The sequence below is a fragment of the Vigna umbellata genome, chromosome 1, assembly GCF_029865625.1.
Source record: "Vigna umbellata cultivar VRB3 chromosome 1, Vumbellata_1.0, whole genome shotgun sequence".
NCBI lineage: Eukaryota > Viridiplantae > Streptophyta > Magnoliopsida > Fabales > Fabaceae > Vigna > Vigna umbellata.
The window spans coordinates 63,172,215-63,188,417 of NC_142165.1; the positions used below are offsets into that span (position 1 = coordinate 63,172,215).

Genomic DNA, 16,203 nt, shown 5'->3' on the forward strand with positions numbered 1-16,203 from the left:
CGGAATAAGTATTTTGATAAATATGTTCAAATTCGGTATTGTGGAATATTAAAAATTAAATCAATGGAGAATGCGAAACGCATGATTCTTCCCTTTCAAAAAGAATCCCTTAACTTCATCGGGTGCTTCTTCCACAAGCAAACCATAAAAGCCATAGACACTGTAGCAGCTTTGTTGCACATACACAGTTCTCTCATGAAGGACACCACTGTCTATGATCATCAGTCCCCTCTTCATAGCTGTTTTCTTTTTTCTGCTTTTGTGCCAATTGATGCAGATTTTACCATATGTTAATCAAGAATGACCAAGAAAAATGATGGGAGGTGCAGCCTACTGGCACCGCTTCTGGAAAGGGAAGAAAGAAGAGGAAAGTATGAATTAAACCTATGTTTAAGATTTGTAATATATAGTATGACAAATTAAGAATTTTGTTGTCTCAATAGTAAAAATGTACATCACTTGAAATTTAAACAAAAGGGAAAATTTAAGAGAAAACACTAATTAATTAACATATTACAATAGGGCCAAAGGCCTAAATCAAATTCCTCATTAAAGAACTCTCCAGTATATACAATTTAATTGCTCAAACTTCAGGTCTTTGAAGCAAATAGTTGTTTCATAGAAACTTTCCACTGTTCGAGGTTATTGACTAGTAATATATATAGATTGAGGCAAGATCCCGGTTCTGACGAACTTGTTTCCTTGATGGCATAGGAGGGAGAAAAGTAACACGTCCACTACAGACACACTCACTGAGCTCTAGCGAGACTGAAATATGCAAGAATACTTCGAATAGATTGTCGAATGCGCTTCCAAAATCCTTACTTTCTCCTTTTACAATACTTTGTTTATCAAATTTTCAAGCTATAAGCATATGACATACCCACTTACAAAGAAATAGAAACACCCAATACTCAAATTAAAATCTCAAAGTTGACCATGGCTTCTGCTCAGAGAGTGATTGCGAAAGAGTTGTTTACCAGGTCCTTGCTGGTCATTCTGCTGAAAGATTCAAGCCAAAGAACATTAACACAATTAATTTAACGTAAGGTATAGAGTATAAACATTAATATTTTTAGTTTAATTACACAAAGAAACAACAGATGAAGAAATTCATCATAAGCAAATATGTTCAATTTCATAGTATCTTCTATATCAAACAAGTTTGAAAATATCACCAATTTTTCTAGATGTTAATTCAGAAGACAAAAATAACAATTTTTCTGAAGAACACGGTTAAATTTCTAGATGTTGAAAATCAAAGATTCATCAAAGAATGGGACAGGTCTGTAGTATCCTAAGCCAGCCCCAAAGACATTTTTCAAACATATTGCCCACAATGTCTTTGAAAGGAAAATATTGGAGGAAGCAGCAAAACTTATCCAAAGGAGCAAACAGGAATCTCTGCCCTGCACATAGATTTACTAAAGAACAAATAGGAGGGTATGATGGAAAGTCATCCAGGGAGCTACAACATGGGTCATGACTAGGAGAATGGAAGAAGGACTTCAAAAAACTCTACTCTTGTGGAGAATAGTTTATTAGCTTGTCTTTCTCTTCTCTTAGCTTTGTAAAAATGTAAATAAGTCTTTCTTTTAGGCTTTGTATTTTGTCCAAACTTATATTTCCTTTAGGCCTTGTATTTTGTTCAATATTAGTGACAGCTCAATTTAATCAATTGTGTAAATAAACTAATCAATTAAATCAGGCAACGTCCCACAAGCGAACTAAGGTGCTCTTTAAGCTTGCTTGGGTCTCAAATAACCCTTAGAGAACAACTTGGAGGTCAAGGCAACTTGAGAAGTACATGCATTAGGTAGTTAACTTCTCACGCCACAACATTGAGGGCCTAGTATGGTTATCTTAAGTGGCTTCATGCTTCCTTACATTACTTTAATGAGCGCCTTCCACCATCTGCAGATATGGAAAAGAACTTGAGAATTGCAATATGCTCTTTTTGACCTTGGGCTTGTATGGCTTGCCACAAGAGTATGCTGCCACCTATATCCAGACCAATACCCCAATTATATCGATATTTGTTATTTTAATTTACTATTTTTTTTATATAATGGCTGATTGTTTGATTTAATTATCTATACACGCAGCACGATATCAAAGGTTATTCTACAAATTAGATATCATATTGTTAGATACATGTTACTATAAGGGCCTAGGCCATATCTATGGAATGCAATGTACATTCTATGTATAATATGTTCTTTTGTTGTGCTTGTGACACACAAAAACTCCATCATATGACTATTTATCATTTATTTCTACATACTATTCAGAGCCTAGTAGAAATCATCTTTAAAACATCCATATCCATATGTGCCACTTATTTTGGAAAAGTCGTGTTTCGCTCTGACTTGTAACATCTTCTCATTGTCATGCCTCCTTTTCCAGCCATTTCAAACTGCTGCTGCCACCATCCATTGCAGCCTGTCAGCCTGTCAGCCTTCCAACCAGCAACCCCACCATCAGAGTTGCCCTGCCCAAGAAACTAATGTGCCGCTGGACTCTCAACCATTAGAGTAGCAATGCACCCTCACACACCCTAGAAGTAGGGGCGCTTCTCTCTCTGTTCCCGGCAGCCATGCATGCAGTGCGTCCAGCCACCATTCCGGCCAAGCTTGCCAATTCCAGACTCATCCCGATGTCCTCTACTCAGATCTAATTTTGGCTTCGTGGTTGGGATTTGTTTAACATTCTCTTTTGAGAATGTTTCTTCTCTCTCCAACCATTGTTTTCTCTCTCCCAATCTTTGATTAATCACCAATGCATCACACAAGAAATAATCTAAGAAGCATCACTTTTACATAAGCTATGGATGGAGTAGCTCACCACTTGAGATATGACATACTTAAGATAACAACTCATTTTATTCAATCAAAGTCATAAAAAATAAGTATATGAGCTCTCCTCATATAGAAAGTATGGTGGGAAGGGGATTGTGGATTGAACAAACACTTTTTTCCCCTTGCCTTATGTCCAAACAAAAAATAGAATATACTAAAAACAGCAAAAATACGCATTTATTTCTATTTTGAGGATCACATCAAAAAGGCCCAGGCCATCTCTATGTAATGCAATGTACATTCTATATATATGTTCCATTGTTGTGCTTGTGACAGATTCCACCATATGTCATCTATCATTTTTTTTTCTATAATATCCATCCTACTTAATTTTTAACGTGCTTCACTTTTGTCTTTTGTCAGCATTTTCCACCATCAAAGGAACAACAGAAAGGAATTCTGAGGCTTGCAAAATTTCGTTCACTAAACCAATCAACTTATCAACTAAAATTTTCACATTGATATCGTATAGTTATAAATTTTGTCCAAGAAAGACAAACAAGTCACAATTCTACTCCATACACACTACAAAGGTTCACGATCCATTAAAATGAAATAAATTAATAGCAGTCTGCTCCTGTCATGCATCAAGACTTATTGCTCATCTAAACAAAATTACAACCAGGCAAAAATGGATAAAACAAATGAGGAGTGAGAAAGAAAAACCTTGTACAAGGACGCAGCAGACTCAGACGGTGCAGTTGGTATTGCATTGTGCTCTAGTGATTGCAAAGCATCTAAGGCATCTAAAGTCAGCTGCCAACCGGAAAGGGCGATTGTATCACTACTTGTTCTCATAACAGAACTAGCACAGCCAGCTGCAGCAACATTGCCATTTACCCAAGGGCAACATTGATTGTGATAGGCAATAGGATCAAACTCTGCAGCTTCATAATTACTCTCTCCTTTTGGAGGGCCTAAAGAATTGCACAATGTCAGTGGCTATGCTCCAAATATATGTACAACTAATGAATGAAGTGCAGAAGGACCATGAAATGATTAGATTTTCCATTTTCATTTTGATGCTTGATGAAAAGCAGTGAGGACAGCAGGGTATATAGAGTCCACTGTCCAAAATTATCAATCTTGGATAGTGGCCCATAGAAGCTAACCCTAAAAATGTAGTGCAATAGCAAGAAGTAGGACAACTACTATTTAAATATTATACAAACTAAATAATTTATACTACAGATATCTAAAAAGGTATTAAAGAATTCATGATAGATAATCCATCACAATTTGCACACACAAACACCATCAATATAGGAGAATATTAACATAGTGATAAAGTAAAACAAAATGAAACATGATGGTGAAATACATAGAAAATTAACTTAGAGTTAGATAAAAAAATAATAGTAGAATATGAATTTGAAAGTCTAATATGGAACACTGGATAAAAGATAATGTGCAAAGAAATTAAAGTAACTTTTTGTGGAATATTTTACCACGCCCCTAAATAAACCCAGTGACGTTTCAGGGGTAAAAATGTATATTTTATGTATATAATATCATGGTAGCCCCATGACAGAATGTGAACAGCCGCAGCCACTACTGAAAACTACTCCACTTTGCTATCGTGCTATTTAAAATCGTCCACTTTCACGAACAAGATAGGGTAAAAAGAAAAAAAGTTCAAGATCACAAAATTAGAGCTTACCTATCCCATTTGCAATGGCAAAATCGGATTCAGGGAGAGAACTATTGTTGGCAAATGAAGATTTACCATCCTTCATGATCTCTTCCTTGGTATTTTCATAACCTGAATAAATATTAGCATTACAAGAACGAGATGGGTGATAGCTATTAGCAGGCAGAAGATTGCAGTTTTGACTAATCTTTTCACCACTTTCAACAGATTCTGCCTTTGTAGAACAGCCAATTTTTGACCCACTATCTGTTCTTCCTGCAGAGTGAGACATCATCTCCTGGCTATCACCAATAGGACCTTCCCTGTTTATCTCATCAGGGATAATCTCATCCATCAGACCTGGATCTGGAACATATTCACCTGTTTGTCCCTGATGTTCAGCATCTTCTGCTCTCTGTTCCATTTCACCAACAACACTATCAGCTCTGTGCACAGATATATCAGCCCCGTGGATTTCAGCTTCATGACTAGCACACATTCCAACACTCCCTCCACTGATGCCCAAACTTATTCCATCTCGAGCCTGGGCAGTCACAGTTTCTGCATTGAAATGTTCTTCCCCATAGTTTGTGCTACTGACGCCCACTTCACCAGGGACAACTTCAGTAGCAGTTTGTAAGCAAGTGCTTTGCTGAGCCAGATTGCTGTTATTCAGTTCAGAGGTTTCATTCATATCCACATTGCCATATGTGCTAGACGAGGGGAAATGAACATCATCAAGGTCTCCAGGGTAGTTTTCAACACTTTCCATAGAATCATCATTCACACTATGACATATTGTGTCCATTGCAATGACAGATGATGCACGGGTTGAGTCCCTAGTAGATTGGATTCCTATTGGACGATCACTACCTTGAGGGTTTGAAGAAACTCGATTTCCACTAACATGAGTCTCAAAAGCCCTTGAATGACTCGGACCGGCACCAGATGAGTCTCTTTGACGAGGTGAACAGTAAGGGTCAAAAATATCAGAATCACGTGCTCGTTTTGATGGACCAGCTGAATATTGTCCACCATCTGTAACTTCATCTCCATCACGATCAATGACAGTTCCTTCTACACTATCAGCCTGCTGCTGCAACCTAAGAATTGGGCGTTCATCTGAGCTTCCACCTTTTTCAAAATTTCTCTTTCGAGAGCTTGGTCCTCTTGATTCATATGAAGCTGCACGATCACCAATCTCACTCCCAGAAGGCTGTCCGATCATTAAGTCCCTTCCCATATCTTCATCATGAGTATATTCAGATGTTGCCGTCCTGCCCAAAGGAGTAAAAGGAAAACCCCCTGCCATGGTAAGATTCAAATCCAAATCATCATTTGCAACCAATTTCCCCTCATTTGTTGTTGCAACTTCGTCACGGTCATCAGTGTGATCTTTCTCTGTATCATCAGCTGCAATCCAACCACTGATTCCACTTGCTGCACTCGCTCCTCGAGTCAATCCTAATTTTTTACTAGCATCAAGAATATCTATACTGTTAGGTAGAAAACGAGTAGGACAAGGAACTGATAAAAAATCTGAAATTCTGACTGCAGCACCACATAAGCTACAATCAAGAAATGGTGTCTTTGAGTCATGTCTAGCCTCATTGACAGATGCCTTTCCCTTTCTAGCATCCAATTTAGTAGTAGCAGAAACTGCCTTTGACCCAGGATCTTGAGTAAGATGAATTTGAGTCTTGCTAGGGCCGAAAGAATATCCATTTCTTTCAGATTGAGCAGAGTGTTCTTCGCAATCTTGAACATTTAAAAGCCACCTTGGTTCCCACCCACAAAGGCTTATAAGTTTCTGAGCCTGCCAAAAGCATGACACAATAGTAGAAAATAAGCAGAGTAGCAACAATAGTATGAAAAAGACAAAAAGTTATACAAAAAGCTTACACGAGTATACAGACAGTATGCCTCATCTTGAGAGTTGTCAAACTCAGATATAATTTCTGGTTTAATATATACTTCTCTTGACATAAAATTTTGAGACTGCGATAGAAAGCGTTCAATTTGTGGACCTCGAGATGCAGACATAAACTCAATTGCAGAAATGGCTACCACAGGAAGATGCTGAAATTGTATGAGTCCGTCACATCTATCCTTGTAACCCGCAATTAAAGCAGACGGAGGTGTTGGAGGGAACTGTACTAAGCTTTCCGGACAATTGTTTCCCTTCCAAGGGCAATTTACCTTATGACCCGAATCCAGCTGCCTAGCAAAGGATTCGCTGGCATTTTGAGCTTTGGCCATGAACAATACAAAAAAGAAGTTAAAAATACTGATGAATATAATCACCAACAGCACAGATAAATCCTTCTACCCCAGTTACCATTTAAAACTAGATCAAAAAAAGATTATAGGTGAGTTTGTTTATGATTATTTTCTAAAAAGTTCTTTTTTTATATATAAAATAAGCAGATTTCTTCATTATTCTTTTGTGTTTGTCTAAAGTGCTTATTTTAAAAATAAACACCTTTCAACTTATTTTAAATTAATAACCAAATCCTATCTAATTCTGGCATAAGTGAATTATTTTAAATAGCTTATTTCAAGAACACATTTTAAATTTAAACAAAATGGTTCTGTATTTGTCTGGCTGTTTCAAGAAAAAATATAAAAGATCTCAAACGATTTAAACTGAAGAAGGGTTGCATAGGTATAAAGATTAATAACTTATCTTGTTCGCACAGCTTACAATTTGTGACTTTATTTCTAATTATTATAAAGTCTTGCTATAAATGCTATAGCCTATAGGAACCTTGACACAAAGTAATGCAAGCTAGTAAACTTACAGCCGTTATTGTCATACTTACATGCTAACCGGTATATAGTCACTATTTCTCAGCCAACTACGAAAACTATATATTAACTATTGATGAAACATTCATCACATTTATCCATCTTAATAAACAAATTTTATAAACTCCTTTAACACACTAATTTTATTAGAGGACAGATAGAAGTTAAGAATAGAACTAGGTCTGCAAGGAGAATAAAAAAATCCTCTAAAAAGAAAAAGTAGACACAGGTACAAGGAACAAAGGGGGAATCACTTAAGATATAGAAACCAAGCCTGGTCTCTCTATTTCAAAGAATGGCACCCATACCTCTAACAAACATGAGCACAACACCCGTGAAAAAATAGAAATAATAAAACAATCCTACGTAAGCACGAAGTGAGGAAGAACAATATTTATATTTTGGGATTTATATGTTAACAATAGACAGCAGTTCTCAGAAAGTAAAGTTACCGATCTGATTTTGATCCTAATTCTACATCTGGCCTGTACATAATGTACCTCCAAAGAGTAGGCCATTTAACATCCATAGTCCACACAAAAGCATAGGCAGTTTTTATAATTTCTACATATAGTTATTAACATGATATATTCTAGAGAAAACAGAGTTTGGAAACAAAATGAAGTAGCCAAAAGTTCATAGATTGCAAATTTCCAATCACCAACCTTCAGCTGATGTCCAAGATGACAGTGCTGTAAAACAAAGGCAAGCACCACACGATTCACAAGCAATTTTGTCAACACCATTATTTATCCAGCCTTTTTGTGCACAAGCCAACGAACTGATGATCTGTACGAAATTAAAGAGAACATGAGATACCAGATACTGTATCATATCTATTTAAAAGATTTGGAATAGAAAGTATAACATTATACATACATGCTCAATAGATAACGGTTATGCCTCACAGTTCAAAAGAATCCTTAGACAACTACTTCATGCAATTACCTGTAACATTTCCTGATTTTTTATCACATCCAAATTCGTCTATTCAATGCCACCACCCACAAATACTTAATCTCATGCTCGATATGTCCATTCCTCGACAAGAGATGGTGCGTTGGAAATCCGACATCAACTAGATATATGACTATAGTATTTAAGTGGATACATAATTCACGTTAATGTTGTGAGATTGAGTTAGACTTAAAGTGTGATATAAATGCATCATGGTGATACTATTCACATTCCAAAGTTGCTTAACAATCTACACTATTTATAATTGCACTCAATTTGGTAATTTTTCTTTGTTAGTGTAAAATATTTAAAAATAATATAAAGTAAATTAATTACAAAATTGCAATTTAAGTTTAGTTGAGCTGTGAATGGGCACCATAAATGGAAAAGTTACCATCCACGCATAGTTACAGGTAGAATTCAATATTGTCACCTTGGGCATCGCAAAAGAAAATTTGCAGAAACTCTAGTTTACTAATAATCAACAAATTACTTGACAAACTTAACACTATTATAGAAAGACAGGCCAACAGCTGTTACAAATTTCAAAACTGAAACCAAAGTTAGCATTTTTTCAGAAGCAATTATCTAATGTAACAGACGTGTTCTTGTGCTACTAGCAATAACTGACTTCAGATTTGAGAGATGTCACACTGGTTTAATTGTACATAATAAATAAAAAAGGAACCAGAAAGAATTATATGTAGTTCTGTTTACATAATACCAATTTTCTTTACATGGTATAACAGTTTAAGTTCCTATCATAATCTATGAAAGCATAAACAGAAACTATCACGGGCGCAATCAATATTAGTTTAAAACGAGTATATGCTTTGTTGACTACAACTCTTTGTTCTCTACGCCCACAGAATATCATTATTTAGATATTGAAACATAAGTAATCTGTAACAAATTACCCACACGGAAGAGACAGCTTAAAATGTACATGAGCATATTAAAGCATAAGTGAATCTGCAATAACGTATAGAAAACCATGCTCAGTTCAAACCTGAGGCTTCCCAAGCCAATTTATAGGAATAAATGTAGCCAAGCGTCTTAATAAATCTCCCCTTTCCCAAGGTCTACAAGATCTGGAAGACCCACCAGCACTTGTGCTCAAGGAAGTCCATGGTGGTTGTGAACCAACACACGAGAGAGAAGCTGCTTTAGAGACTTGTCCATGACTTGACCCATCTATACTGCCAACATTCATTGGAACGGCTGGGGATGATGCCCCAGCAGAACTGATAAAATTATGAATTTTTTGTCAACTTAGAAGGTCAAATAAACAAATTGGTAGGCAATAGAATTGAATAATGTCATATAAAAATATAACAATTTTACAAACACCAGCCCTGCATCATATGTGCATTCAAATCAAATCCATAAAAAAATTAAGGAACTAATTGCATTGCATATCAAGGGGGTTAGTTCTAAAGCTTAGCTTTAGAAACACACATTGGAACCCAAGGGTTTCCACTTCAGTAGGATTAAGATATGAAATATATCAAATCTCCTCTATTTATTGTATAATCAAGACTATCTAGGCTATATATGTATTATTAGCAACCTCTTTATTTATTCCCGTATCATATATTTATTATTAAGGATATCAAATCTGCTCTATTGTATTGATTCTATTTTCTCAATAGCTATCTCAAAAATACACAGTTTCAATTCAATATTTCTCTCTTTTTTATTGTTCAGCACTCCCTACTCTAGAATGGTGGAGGTTGTGCTAGCAAGCTTAAAATGAAAAACGTCATGCGGAAGCCCACAGAAAACAAATAAGAAGATGGTGATGGCCAAATATAGTTTTCCAAACTGTGGCTAAGCTGAATGCTCCTTTACTATTCCAACTTCCAAGTGAAGGAAGCCTAAGGTAGTTAAGACCTGATTGGCAGATTCCTAATGGTATCAAGGTGCTGAAACCTTGATGAAGTCATCTCCAATTAAAAATCTGCCATGTCACTGACCTGTTATTTCATTTAGGGGAAATAGGGAGAAACAAAATGGAAAGGAGAGACACATGATAAAGATAACAAATTAGGACCATTTAAAACTAACCCATCTGAAGAAAAAGCAAGAAAGGGTGGGGGCAGATCTGTCTTTTCAAATTTTTTTGGCAATTAAGGAGAAATAATTGAGTAAAATTTATTATTTTTATTTAATTTAATATTTTTCATTAGTGTAAGAATATTTTACACTCAGTTTATTTATTTCCACTCTTTCTTCTATCCATTCAAACATGTGGAACCTTTTTTCATTCTCATTTCTATCCATCCAAACATATCTTTTCAACCCTATTTCTCCTTCATTTATATCCTTCCTATTTCTTTCCCTCTTATTTCCTTCCCTCAATTTCCTTTTAAATCCAAACAAAAAATTTAAAGAAGTAACCCCTGTAAATACCCTTGATTCAAACATTGTGAAAGTCAAACAATAGAAGAGAGTTCTGCATGGACAGACACAAGTAAAATCACCTAAACCCACATGCATGGTCAGTCACAACAAGCTAATAAAATCACTTAAACCCACCTGCATCTTAATTTGCCGGAATACTGTTGAGAGCATAAACAAAACTAAGACAGTGAGGTCAGCAGTATTTATGCACTTTATCTATATTTACACTACAATTCTCGAAAGAAATTTCAGGGGTAATTAGAAATTCATCCTTTTATCTCTCCTTAATGACAGGTAAAGCATAAAAATCACAAACAAGAAATACATAAGGCATATTCACATAAGCACAACATTTTAAAAAGTACACAATTCTCAACAAAAACAGCACCAAACTGAATTTTGTATTACTTAGATCTAATTTTGGTGCTGGAGGAACAAAGACAACAATATTACAGCATTTTACTGTACAATTGAAGTTCAAACCTCATGAAGTGGGAGAAACCGAACAAATTGAAAATAAGTTTGCAAAAGTCCATAAGAAACAAAACCCTAATTTAGGAAGAAAACAAAAGTTTGCAAGGAAGTAAGAGAGAAGAAGGAGGAATACTTGGCAGCAGGTGATGGATCAATGGTGCCTCCGGAGCTGATGACCTCTTCCCTCATTCCTTCACTCACTCTTTTCTCCTCCTCAAGAGTTTCTCAACTTTGAAGCAAATGAAATAGACTACAATGAAAGAGTGGAATTAGCAGCTGTGGTAACTGTCAGCGCGTGTAAACCACCTAGATGAATGCTCACACCAAGTATGTGTGTTTATTATGGCTGCCACTGCAATATTTATTTATATATGAAACCAATAAAATAATGTTAAATCTTAACAACTTTTTTCTCTGTATAATCTTTGAAAAAACTACAAAAACCAAAGTCTACCAAAACAGTGTGAAAGCATAGAATTATTCTTTCTACTTCCCCACCAGGATTGGATTCTTGTGCAAGGTTTTTTTATTTTTATATTTTATATATTTAGTAAACTTAATAAAATTAAATACATTTAATTAATAAATTATTTATAACGTAGTAATGTTTAATCATTATAAGTAACGTATTTTTCATAATTTGTAGAAAACATATAAAAATTTAAAATTATTATAAATTAATATTAATATATGAAAATATTGTAAATTTATGAGCAATATTAAAAACCATATAAAATACAATTAATAATAAAAATTTATAAACATTTAAAACTATATTAATGTAAAATCAATAAAAGTATTTAAACTTTAAAACTTATAATTAATAAATAACTATTAACATTTAATTTAAATGTTTAATATTATTAAAAGTGTTATAAAGTGAATTTCAAATTCTGACCTTGCCACAGTGTTTTATGGGCTAAAAATCATCTTGAATCTTTTTATTTAAATTTTTGTAAAATAGAAAAAAGAATAAACCTTTAAAAAAATAGATAATTAATCTTTTTAAAAAAGAATAAAAAAAATTATTGTGATATTATTTTTTGGATTATTAAGTAATAAAGTAAATAAATAATAAATTGAATTAAATTAAAATAAAAGTAATAATAAATTTTGGTTTTACAATTAAATATGGAATAAACATTATTATTGTTATTAATTTTATTTTTTTCTTCTTGCTCAAATTTTGATTATTATTTAATTAAGTATTTTCATGGTAATAAATACAATATTTTTTATAAGTCATATAAATAATATATATATATATATATATATATATATATATATATATATCACAAATAATAATTAATTATGACAATATTAAAAAGAGTACTAAGTCTTTTATGATTGGTCAGAATTCATGAAGTAACTGTTTATATTGTACTAAAAAAATTAATTATTAATTATAATATATATTTATAATTGATATTTAAAAATGTAAAAAAATAATAAAAGAATATATATTTATAATTACAAAACATAATTGGTATGAAATAGTTATTTAACATATAATATATTTGAAAAAAACTTGTTTAAAGAATTAACATAATAAAATTTATAGTTTAAGTGGGAGATTTGAACATTTCCATATTTCAAAGTTCAAGGTTCCCAATTGTAAAGTAGAGCAAATTGAAAGAATAAGGACATATTTGAAATGAAACTGATACATTTGAATTAAATGTGATCTTCTTTTGTTGTGTTAGTCAATGCAGTATTATTTCCTAAGCCCAAATAATTTCATTAGGTGTTTTTCTATGCAAAATTATAGTTTAGCTAGATAATTTAATCTTATTCCATATTTTTCTCATTGTACGTTTTGACCAAGAGTTTGACTTTCTTTTTCCCACAACAGTTAATTATTTGTGTCATATCAGAGTCAATTTTGAGTTTTGCTTAATTGTACACAACTTTTGGTCTAACCAGACCTTAGTATCTAATCTCAATGACTTATTTACCGTATTCATATTTTAGGACTTTGGAAATGATATAAAATAGTTAATTGGAAAACCAATTATGTTGGATGATGTTGCTTTTGGGTTATAATATTTGTAAGGTTGAAACCATTTTGACTTCCACAATGATGGCTTCTTGAGGTAAGTCCTCTAACATAAATTATTTCTTTGTTGAAATGGATGGGGTTAGTGTCAATGAAAGAGCTTACTTTAGGTGAATTTATAAATTGTTATAATGTATTCCATAAATCTACTAAATTTAGCATATAACTCAGTGATAATTTAAAAAAGAAAATTGGAACATAAGTAATCATTTGCGATAAATGGTGATATGCTAATCTCTAAGTAGCATCACACATAATTAGACCATCTTAAATGTGAGATTAGGTTGGTATTAGTAATGCTGTGTGACAAGGAAAGGTTCAAAAGTAGAGCATTCTCTTTCATTCAAGGTGCAATTGTATGTATTTCTAAACATATTAGAGAAGAAGTGGACACCATAGTCACTTTGAAAGATTTGGACACGTTAGATAAAAATGAAAAGAAAAATGTTTTTTTAACAACAATTTTTTGAGAATTTTTTTATAACCGCTTATGTGGTAGCTTGTAATTGGTCTATTTCAAATATACATTTCAAATATACAGACTAATAAAATAATGACACATAGTCTATTGTCAAAAAGTTGTTTAAAAAAAGTTATTAATATGGTTTGTACTGGGGACTCTCGGATGGGGTCGACGATCGGTTGTTAGGCAACAATAAGGTCGGACGACCGTGACAGGTAGGTTTCCAAACATGATTAAGGTAAAACACTAATTATGGATGATTGAGCTCTGGTTGGGCCGTAATTAAGGCTTTGATAATCCAAAACCCACAACTAAAACAATAAATACAGGCCAAAGGTAAGAGGTAGGCAGATTCATTAATTACGCATTTATTACAGTACTTAACTTACCAATCGGACTATCACTAACTTTGGCATCGGAGCACCTTTAGCAGGTACACCATCGGTCGGTATACAGGAGATTGAACGAAGACTTGACTGGCGAAGAGAGCGTAGACCGAACGGACCTACGGAGGAAATTGTGTAGGACTCAGGTAACTCGACCCTATACCGGAACATTTTGGCGCCCACCCTGGGCTGAGTAACTTAAACCCAATGGTGACCACAATAAACATGAGCAGTGAGGACCCCACCCAGATTATAAGGATTCTACAGTAGAAAATGGTGGAAATGCAGCAGCGACACGAAGCGGAGATGGCGACCATCAGAGCCGAGTGCTCGGCTCACATAGCCCAAGAGAGAGGGTTGAGAGCCGGAGAGAAGGTGGAAGAAGAGCGCGGTAAGGCCGCTCAGGAGGGCACAACTTAGCATAGCAGCATGCCAGATACTACATGGAAACCGATCGAGTCGGAGGTCGAAAAGAGCAAGGCTGAGGCCGACCAGGCTAAGAGCGTTGTACTGAGCAAATAACTGGTGGTGAAGGTCAAAGATACCTCCGACCACTTATCTTTCGTTCAAGCCATCATGGACGTTCATATTTCATAGCACTTCTTCCCCTCCCCCCCCCCCACAACTCAGTATTTACAACGGGTCGACCGACCCTGATGACCACATTAAGGCGTTTACTACCTGAATGGCATTCCGAATAGGAAACTAAGCGATATGGTGTCGGGCATTTTCTTTGTCACTAGAGGTGAAGGCTTTGGAGTGATTCAACTCCCTACCTCCAAACTCTATTGAAAACTTTGAGGGCTTGAAGGCTATGTTCGGTCATTAGTTCGCCAACAACCGTTCCCAAGACTTGACCATCTTTGAACTCTTGAACCTTAGACACGGGAAAGAGGAGACATTGAAGGCATTGGTAGACCATTACCAGAAGATGGTTCGACAGTGAAACCATTGAAAGCGCCCATGATATTTCTATACAAAGTTGGATTAGAATAAGCAATGGAAGCATCAATAGTGAGCTTTAAAGAAGAAACCATGGGTGAAGGTTGTGGATTAGCGTCTAACATGTTGGCTTTGGCGAGAATTTGACGAATGTATTTTTTCTGTGAGATATAAATTACCATTGGTGGTCTAGTGAGCTTCTGCACCCAAAAAATAATGAAGTCGTCCAAGGTCTTTGAGAGCAAAATGTTGATGAATATTTAAAGAGAAGTGATGGCATCAGCATGATTACCTATGACAAGAATATCATCCACATAGATGAGAATTAGTAAGATAGAGTCATTATGAATTTTAACAAAAATAGAGGAATCACTAGTAGATGAAAGAAAACCCATCAGTATTAAGGTAGAAATGAGCTTGTAATACAAGGTCGGGGTGCCTGCTTAAGGCCATAGAGGACTTTATGAAGTTTGCAAACCAGATTTAGAGTTGTGATAAATCCTAGAGATTGATCCATGTACACGATCGTTGAGATCACCGTGTAAAAAGGTGTTGTTTAAGTCCAATTGATGGACTGGCCATTTTAGAGAAACAAGACTAGATAAAAACAACTCTAATTGTAGTTGGTTTGACTATAGAACTAAATGTGCTAGTGAAGTCGATGCCTTCAAGTTGATGATAAATGTGTGCCATAATTCTTGCTTTGCGATACTGGAGGCTAGCATCAAGGTTGAACTTGTTTTTGAAGATCCACCTGCATGATGATGTGGAGGAGAGACAAGGCTCCAAGTTTTGTAGCGGAGAAGTTCATCATAATCAGACTGCATTGCACCATGCCAATTGGAATCAGACAGAGCAGCTTTAACTAAGGTGGGGATATAATCATCAACAAGCGTAGCAGTCTAGAGTTTTGGTTGGGTAAAATTCCAGATTTTTCTCGGGTCTTCATAGGATGAACATTTGTAGAAGGAACCGTGGTAGGGATGATGGTTAAAGTATATGGGAAATCAACAAAGGTTGAAAGGGGCTCTAAAGGAATGTTAGGATAGGTTTCGAATGTGTTAGTAGGGACATTGGTTGAACTTTGAAGCATCAGAAGTTGAGAAACTATAGGTGTCATTGGTGCAAGGAGAAGAATGGTGGAGATCAACATGAGGAACAACCAAAAGTGAGGAAGGAGTGTCTGATTGAGATAGAAAAACCGTGGAAGTAGGCTAAAAAAGGTT

General features: G+C 34.9%; 1 protein-coding gene across 4 annotated transcripts; it reads right to left on the reverse strand.

The window, feature by feature from the left end:
* Positions 1-483: 483 nt before the first annotated feature.
* LOC124837058 (uncharacterized) lies at positions 484-11,477 on the reverse strand. Of its 4 annotated transcripts, none has more exons than XM_047312341.2 (7): positions 11,264-11,476; positions 9,263-9,497; positions 7,962-8,085; positions 6,391-6,737; positions 4,519-6,304; positions 3,525-3,775; positions 484-999 (listed from the first exon to the last, which is right to left on the reverse strand). In XM_047312341.2, the coding sequence occupies exons 1-7, from the start codon at positions 11,317-11,319 to the stop codon at positions 928-930; spliced, it is 2,871 nt and encodes a 956-aa protein (XP_047168297.1). In that variant the 5' UTR covers positions 11,320-11,476; the 3' UTR covers positions 484-927. The 4 variants fall into 4 exon arrangements, with proteins under 4 accessions (XP_047168297.1, XP_047168296.1, XP_087960149.1 ...); XM_047312340.2 differs by having other exon boundaries at positions 484-1,002; positions 11,264-11,475; XM_088104023.1 differs by lacking the exon at positions 11,264-11,476 and adding an exon at positions 10,147-10,267 and having other exon boundaries at positions 484-1,002.
* Between the last annotated feature and the right edge of the window lie 4,726 nt (positions 11,478-16,203).

Bases quoted from the DNA above. Each gene is read 5' to 3' on its own strand.
- LOC124837058 (XM_088104024.1), bottom strand. From the start codon at position 11,319: ATGAGGGAAGAGGTCATCAGCTCCGGAGGCACCATTGATCCATCACCT. The intron at 6,305-6,390 runs GTAAGCTTTTTG...TGCTTTTGGCAG, and splicing joins CATACTGTCTGTATACTCGT to GCTCAGAAACTTATAAGCCT. The intron at 3,776-4,518 runs GTAAGCTCTAAT...GCAATTCTTTAG, and splicing joins TGCCATTGCAAATGGGATAG to GCCCTCCAAAAGGAGAGAGT.